The 8,097-nt window shown below is 55.3% G+C and overlaps 1 protein-coding gene across 11 annotated transcripts in view; it reads left to right on the top strand.

The window, feature by feature from the left end:
- The window catches only part of IL34 (interleukin 34), a 62,460-nt gene extending 55,226 nt beyond the window's left edge, over positions 1-7,234 (top strand). For 3 of the 11 annotated variants that reach the window (XR_002829872.1, XR_002829874.1, XR_002829876.1), the window contains 2 exons: positions 1,936-2,339; positions 6,981-7,133. Coding sequence is in view for 3 of the 11 variants with exons in the window: in XM_023756065.1 (XP_023611833.1) it covers positions 2,225-2,339; positions 6,981-7,219 (354 nt within the window). In the remaining 8 variants the exon portion in view is untranslated. Of the gene's footprint in view, positions 1-1,935; positions 2,340-6,980 lie in introns of all 11 variants that reach the window. The other 8 variants (XM_023756065.1, XM_023756066.1, XM_023756064.1 and 5 more) reach the window with 5 other exon arrangements.
- The last annotated feature ends 863 nt before the right edge of the window (positions 7,235-8,097 follow it).

Genomic DNA, 8,097 nt, shown 5'->3' with positions numbered 1-8,097 from the left:
ATGCTCATCAAATATAAATATAACATTAGAGTGATCAAAAAGGCATTTCAGGGCGGCTACTACACTCCCATGTTCATTCAAGATATGCAGCAGGGCCTGCTATCTTTGACTTTCGTGATTCCATCTTTTCCCAAGCCAGTTGCCCCTGGGGTGGTCTCCTCCTCCGATGCTCAGGTGGCAGTGCCCGGATTAGGGTCAAGCATGGTGGGAGGTGCCTGACTGCGGGTACCCGGGGGGAGGTGCCTGACTGTGGGTACCTGGGGGGAGGTGCCTGACTGCGGGCACCCGGGGGGAGGTGCCTGACTGTGGGTACCTGGGGGGAGGTGCCTGACTGCGGGCACCTGGCAGCCAGGAAAAGGTGCAGCTGCCCGGCAGAGGCTGGGGTGGGAGGGAGGCTGACTACACAATGGCCAGTGGGAATTTTCTGGGCGGATGGAAATATTCTATATCTTGGTTATTGTAGTGGTTATACAACTCTATGAATTTGTCTAAACTCAGATTTGTACACTAAAAACGGTGAATTTTACTATCTGTAAATTATACCTCAATACACCTCAAACATTTAAGCTAAGGACAACAGAAGTGTCAGTAAGGTGGGTGTCCATGGTGACACTGCAATATCCGGGATCAGAGGAGCAGTTGAGATCTGGGGGTGTCTTCACACGGAGGGCGAACGGAGGCCTGTGTTCTTGGTGTGAGTCCCTGCCTGCCTGCTGGGAAACCCCGAGCCACAATGGAGAAGACCCCAAATCATACTTTCCCCTCCTGCCAACAACTGTGGCCTTTTCCCCGACCAGAGGGGAAACAGAGAGAACTGAGTCAGAGACTGAATTTCAGAGCTGGCTCTGTCGGCGGCCAACTCAGCCTCTCAAAGCTTTCGTTCCCTCATCTGCAAAACGGGGACAGTGGCTGGCACCTCGCAGAGCCCAGTGAGGGAGAGATGAGATGAGATGAGATGAGAGATGGCATGAGAGCGCCAAGCCCAGTGCCCAGCTGAGAAGGGCTTCCTGACACATGTGGGCGTCGCCTTGCGGGGAGAGGCCACCAGCAGGCCTGGCTTGAATTCTTGTTGCACTTCTTACAAGCTGTGTGACCTGCAACAAGTGTCTTAACCTCTCTGGGCCCTGACTTCTTCATTGATAAAATGATCATATGTTTTTTTGGCCCCATAAGATTGTTGTAAGGATTCAGTGAATACAAAGGCCTTAACCTGGGCCTAGCATGTAGTGAGCACTCAGGAAGAGCTATCCCATTATTATCATAGGGTTGCCAAATTTAGCAAATAAAAATATGGGACTGCTAACTTAATTCGGAATTGCTGGTAAACAATGAATTTATTTTATTTTATTTTATTTTTATTTATTTATTTTTTTAGTATTAGGATTTCCCACGCAGGCTTTGGGACATACTTATACTAAAAAGTATTCATGACATAATTATACTAAAAAATGTGTGTTGTTTGTCTGAAATTAAAATTTAAGTGAGCAATCTATTAAGAGGGGACCCAAATTCGGGGTACTAGGAGAATGGGACTAAACCTGAAGGTGAGTCGAGGGGCGAATTACTTCCATTTTCGCCTCCCTGCAGCCCTCCAAACCTCACCTTCTTCCGGAAGCTCCCTTGATGGAACTCGGGCAGCCCTTCCTTCTCGGTCCTGCTTTTGTTCAGGCTGCCTGCCGATGTCATCCTAGCTCGTGCCTGGGCTGGTGCTGCCCTACGGGGTGTCCTGAAGTCACTTGTTGTGTGCGAGCTTGTGGCGGAGTAGCAGCCTCCAGGGCGAGCAGGGCCAGCAGGGCGAGCGCCTCCGGCCTTTCCCGGGCCCTCGGGGCAGCGGGTGCAGCACCCACGGCAGGCAGGCTCGCGTGCCTGGGGCTGATGGCTGAGTGGCAGCGCTGCTCTTACATAATTGGTTTCTCTCCTCCTTTCTCTTTCCAGAGCCAGATTTCACACTGAGCAGCTGCAGACGGAGAAATCAGAGAAAGCACAACCAGCCTCGGATTCCGACGGGCCTGCCGGGCGCTCCGCCTGCTCCGGAGGGAAGCCCTGAGGCCGCTCTTTCGGGCCAGGTCTCCGCTGCCATGGAACCCGCAGCCGCCACCCCCCGGCTGCCCTCCGCACTGCCGGGCAGATAAGGGTGGCGCTGCCCCGGGGAGCACCTGCGACCCTGCCAGGCCATCCTCCCTGGCCAGCCCTTCTTCCGCTTTGGGCCACCTGTGCTGACCTGATGCCATGTAGGCCCCCTCGGGCCTCTGGGGACAGACACACCACCGGGGACGCCGCCTCTGCAGCCTGGGGGACCCTGCGCACCACCATGCCCCGGGGATTCGCCTGGCTCCACTGTGAGTACTGGGGGGTCCGGCGGGGGGGTGGGGGGGTGAGGACTGCCCCAGGGAGGTCTTGGCCCAGAACCAGGCTCTGCCGTAACCATAGCAACTGGGCCATTCTTGCTGGTGAGAAGTTGAGATGCTTCCCAGCCTAGTGCAGTGCCCTCGGGGCTCCCCGCCCGCCCTCCACCCCATCTCCAGCTGACCCGCTCAGGCGCCTGGCGGGTGTGAGTCACGCACTGGGTGGGCGTCCGCGGTGGTGGCCGTGGCGCAGGCCTGGGGGCGTCGGTGGCAGATGTACCTTCCCAGACTCGAGGTGCTAGGAGTACCGCGGGGACCGAGGGGGCAGAGAGAGGATTTCTAGCCGCCCTGGGTGTGGCCAGCAGGCGGTGGGGGCTTGTGACAGTGTCTGGTCCCCCAGACACGTGGGAGACGTGCGGCCGGTGCCTCAGAAGGCAGCTGGTTTCTCCGTGAGGAACAGAATTAAAAGGCGGAGGGAGAGCAGTTTGTTGGGGAAAAGAAAAATAAGTTAAAATGAGGACAGAAAGGAAAGGCCTAGAAACCTCTCGAGCTGCTGGCGGGGCCCCGACCAGGGTCCCTGCAGACTCTGAGAGTCAGTGTGAGTGAGTCAAACTCAGCACGTGCTTCTGGTGCCTCCCATGTGCCCGCACGGGTAGGCCCCGGGAGCTCTGTGCTTGCTGCACGGACAAGGTCGGGACTTGACCCTTCGAGGAGCTGGCAGAGGAGTTGGGTCCAATCCGGCCCTCGTGGAAGGATCTTGCAAAGGGTCAGAGCTCTTAGAACAGTGGGGGGACAGAGACCACGTGTTCTGGACGTTTCCAGGCCGTGAGGAGCAGGCGGAGCCGCATGGGTGAGAAGCCACTTGAAATGTCTGGACGGTGGGCAGTGTCCAGGCAGGTGGCCGGGTAGAGGGACCCGCGTGAGCAGAGGCTCAGTGGGCGGAGAGAGGCGGATGGAGAGCTGGTTCGTGAGAGCAGGGGCTGCTGGAGGTTCATGGCCGGACCTGGGGGTGGGGCCGTGACAAGGTCCGCTGCTTTTGGAAGAGGAACCTGGCCATACTTGCAGGAGCTGCTGTTGCAAACTTCTGGACAGGAAGTGATGAGACCAGTTCCGGAGACTGAGACGGGAGCAAGGATGGGAGGGCGTGGCATAAGGGACAAGGCTGGGGAGGCAGCTGGCGGGACTGGGTGTGGAATGAGAGGGTTGGGATGCAGACCGGGGCCTGCAGAGGGGCTGGGCTTCAAACAGCAGAAATTCATTCTGTCTCCGCGCCAGAGGCCAGAAGCCTGAAATCAAGGTGTGGCCGGGCCACTCTCCCCCTGAGGGCTCCGGGGAGGACCCTCCCTGCCTCTTCCCCCCTCTGGTGGCTCCTGGGGTTCCTTGGCTTGTGACAGCGTCACCCCAGCCCCTGCCTTCACATGGCCTTTCCCTCTGTGTCCCCCCCCCTCTTCATTTAGGGTCGGCCTTCATTACATCTGCAGATTCTGTTTCTAAATAAGCTTGCATATGAGGTTCTGGGTAAATAGGACATTTTTGGGGTGCTGTATGCATCCCTGCACATGGTGGTGGACACACCCTATTTATGCACCAATGGGCTGCCTGGGGGAGAGGCGCAGCCCCCACCCGGGGAACAATGGCAAGGGGGAGGGGCCCCTCCTCACGCTGCCCTTTCTCCAGCCTCCTCTCTGTCTTTCTGGCCCGAGCCAGGTACCTCTGGAGGGGCGGGCAAGGTGGGTCTCTCAACCAGGGCCAGGTGTGCCCGGCTGTGGGGCTCTCGGGGTGCTGTCCCTGCCTGGGCACCCGTTTGCTGGCCTGTTTCCGGGGTGGAGGCAGCGGAAAAGAAGCTTGAAATTGGAAATGGACAGCCGACTTGGAGGAAGGCCGTCTGGGGGGCAGAGCCCCTGTGGACAGGGTTCTGGCGCAGCTCCGGGTGCCCGGCTGGGAGGCGCTGGCGCGCTGAGACTCGGTCCCGACCACGAGCCCACAGTTGCCAGGTGCTGGAGGCTCTGGACCAGGACACAGCTGGGTCAGCTGGGGCAGGACGTGGGGTGGGAGAGCAGCCAGTGCTGACTGCCGCCTGGGGAAGAAGACCCAGTGTGGACAGATGCTGACTTTTAAAGAAAAGGTGGGAATTCAGGTTTTTAGGTGAAATCTCTGTGAACCAGATGTGGCCCTTGGGACACCAGTTTGCAGCTGCCGCTCTAGGTCAGCGGTTCTCAACGTGTGGTCCCCAGACGGCCGGCAGCGTCACCTGGGCGCTGTTAGAAATGCCCGGTCTCGGGCCCCACCCTGACCTGCCGAGTCAGACCCTCGGGTGGGGCCCTGCCTGCTACCCTTCCCCTGCTCGAGGGGAACCCCAAACAAGCCTGGGGTGTGGTTACCAAATCATGTGTTTACATACTAGGGGCTAAGTTGTCTGGTGACGATCATACGTGAGTGGACAGATGGTGCCAGAGGCCAGGATTGGTGGGGGCTGGTGGAGGCAGGGAGGACCCTGGGGAGGGCAGCGGTCAGGGTGATGGTCTGCAGTGTGCGAGGGTACCCAGGGCAGCGACAAAGCGTGAGCAAAACCTGAGGCAGGAATGGCCTTGACCTGCGGGGATGCCAAGCCGAGAAGGTCAAGGTCAAGGACTTAGAGACAAGACCGGAAGCAAGCTGGTTCTGTTTGTGTTGATCTAGTTCCTTTGTCCCAATACTGGTTTGAGCACCTGGGAAGAGAAAGAAAGAGAGCGAGGGAGCGTAGGATGGGTGGCAGACGTGCAACCTTGAGAACAATGTGGTTGTCAGGGTTCCTCGAGGGGAAGGGCTGTGAGCTGGTGGCCCTTGTGGGGCACAGGGTTTGAGTGGACCTCAGGCCGCTCCCGGTGAGGGGCCCACAGGAGCAGAGGCCCGGCGGCGGGATGAGGACGCAGGGAGGTGACGGTGAGCAGGCCCAGGCGAGTAGGGTTTGGGGACAGGGCTTCCTAAGGACCAGGAAGGTGAGTGGGGAATGTCCGTCAGTAACGCCTCCGCCTAACCAGGGTGGGTCCAGGAGAGGACTCAGCCCGCCTGGCTGATTTTTGGAGAAAAAAAAGAAAAAGAAGAAAAGAAAAGATTGCTTCTGACTATAACAATAATAGCCATTGACTGTAGAAGATAAACTATATCCTGTAGAGCATAAAGAACATAATTTGGGACAGTTCTTCCCACCACACTTGCTATGCAGGCAGACGTGTAATGAGCAGAATTCAAGTCATACTTGAATTATAGCCTCAGATAGAGTATTGGGTTATGCTTTAAAGAAAACTTCCCCCAGCATATCCTGGGCACTTTTCTTACCACATAAACATGTCAGAAAGCATTCTTTCACAATGTGACTTTTATTGGCTACATTAAGTGTTATTAAACATTCAGGTCACTATTATGAAATAATGCTGCCATGGAAGTCTTTGTCTGTAAATCTTTTGGTTTACAGCTCTCTTTTTTGTTTTCTTTTGGGTTTCTTCCTAGAAATGAATTTAATGTGTCAAAGGGTGTGGACGTTATTAATTCCATTAATAACAAAAGTTGCCAAATTGCTCTCCAGGATGAGTATCCGCCTTACTACTGTTGCCAGCACCAACTGCTATTACAATAAAATTAAACAAACAAAACCATTTTCCATTTTGAAAGGTGAAATGTGATTATTTTAATGTGAATGTCCTTACCTTTTTTTTTAAAAAAAAATATTTATTGATTTCAGAAAGGAAGGGAGAGAGAGAGAGATCGAAACATCAATGATGAAAGAGAATCATTGATTGGCTGCCTCTTGCACACCCCCCAGTGGGGATCGAGCCCACAACCCTGGCATGTGCCCTTGACTGGAATCTAACCCGGGACCCTCCAGTCCGCAGGCCGCTGCTCTATCCACTGAGCCAAACCAGCTAGGGCCTGAATGTCCTTATCTTTATTAGTGAGGTTGACTTTTTTGGACACGTCTCTTGTCCATTTATATTTTGTTCTTTCTGCTCTGATTGATGTAGCTGTTGTTCATATATATATATATTTTTTTTTTTTTGCAAATCCTCCAAGAGATTTTTGGTAAGTCAGCTCAGTTACAGGAAATCACACAGGCTATTTTTGAAGTCACAGCGACCCCCAGTGGTAAAGGTTGGTAACATCCAGAAGGCAGCAGCTCATTCCTTGGCAGGGAGTGTGAGAAACCACCTGAGTGAGGTTCGCTTAGCATCCAGAATGAGCAAACCAGGTGGGCCCCTACAATCCCACTGGTGCATCCAACCGAGATGGATGCCGAGGTCAGGTAGGCAGGAGGAAAATGGTCACCAAGAGTCATGTCTAGGGTTGGAACTGGAACCGACGTCTCCTGAACCCCCAGGTGGAAAAGGCAGCAGCAGGCTTTGGAAACAGGTCCGCGCTGCAGGCGGTGCTGAGGTGGCCCGGCAGGGAGGGGGTGCCTGCCTTGTGGGGAGGAGACGAGACCTGCCTCAGGGGCTGGCTTCCGGCCAGGAGCAGACAGGCCGGATGGCTCCTTCCCGCCTGGCTTCGCCCCCACCCCTCCCGCCTCGCCCACGGGGACTGGTGACCGGGAAGAGGGAGGGCTGGGCAGTGTGGCAGCGGGCAGGCTGCTCATGTGTTCCTGTTGGGCACGGTCCACAGATCTCGGCATCCTCCTTGGCATGGCTTTGGGGAACCAGGACCTGGAGGTGTGGCCCCTGACGCAGAGCAAGGAGTGCGCCCTCACCGGCATCCTGCGGGACAGGCTGCAGTACGGGAACCGCCTTCAGTACATGGTAACCCGGTGGCCCCCGCCGTGGCCCCCAACCCAAGCCCCTTGGCTGATGGGACGGAGGGGCCTGGACCTTCAGGGTCCCTCCTTGGACCTGTGTCAGCCCTGAGCCTGCAGGCTCCTTTCTCTGCCTTTCTCCACTCCCTGCCTGCCCCCGCCCCGCCCCGCCCGCCCTGGTCCCCTGGCCTGCACGTACTGTCCCCCTCCCTCCTGCCGGCCGTCCCTGGGGGCCTCCCCCCTCCCACTCAGTCTGACTTTGGTCCCGTCTCCATGTGGCACTCACCCTGTGATTCAGGAATGGACTCCAGGAAGCTTCGGGGGGTGACCTCAGACACCTCTTATTCTTAGCGGGGAGATAGGGACCTAGACATTGGAGGAAGGCTCTTTTCATAGGGTGGGGAGGCCCCTGTAGCATGTTCCTTTTTAAAACACTTTTACTGAGATCTGATTCACATACAGTGGGGCCTTGACTTATGAGTTTAATTCGTTCCGTGATGGAGCACGTAACTCAAATTACTCGTATGTCAAATCAAAAAGTGAACGAGTGAGACACATGATGCTGGGCTGATGTTGTGGCGTTCACTGTGACGTTCGCTGCGCCAACTAGCGGTGGGGTATCTGAAGCTGGCTCGTAACCCGAATTTTAGCTCGCAACTCAAAGCAAAAAATCGGCCGAGAGACGGCTCGTATCTCGAAAAACTCGTTAGTCGGGACACTCGTAAGTCAAGGCCCCACTGTACCACATAATTCACTCATTTGCGTGCACACTCGTGGGTTTAGTACAGTGATGGCGAACCTTTTGAGCTCAGCCTGTCAGCATTTTGAAAAACCCTAACCTAACTCTGGTGCCGTGTCACATATAGAAATTTTTTGATATTTGCAACCATAGTAAAACAAAGACTTATATTTTTGATATTTATTTTATATATTTAAATGCCATTTTTAAAAAAATATATTTTATTGATTTTTTACAGAGAGGAAGGGAGA

This window comes from Myotis lucifugus, unplaced genomic scaffold (genome assembly GCF_000147115.1).
Source record: "Myotis lucifugus unplaced genomic scaffold, Myoluc2.0 scaffold_88, whole genome shotgun sequence".
Classification (NCBI taxonomy): Eukaryota; Metazoa; Chordata; class Mammalia; order Chiroptera; family Vespertilionidae; genus Myotis; species Myotis lucifugus.
The sequence above is the reverse complement of the archived record's forward strand: the minus strand, read 5'-3'. Positions and strand labels throughout refer to the sequence as shown.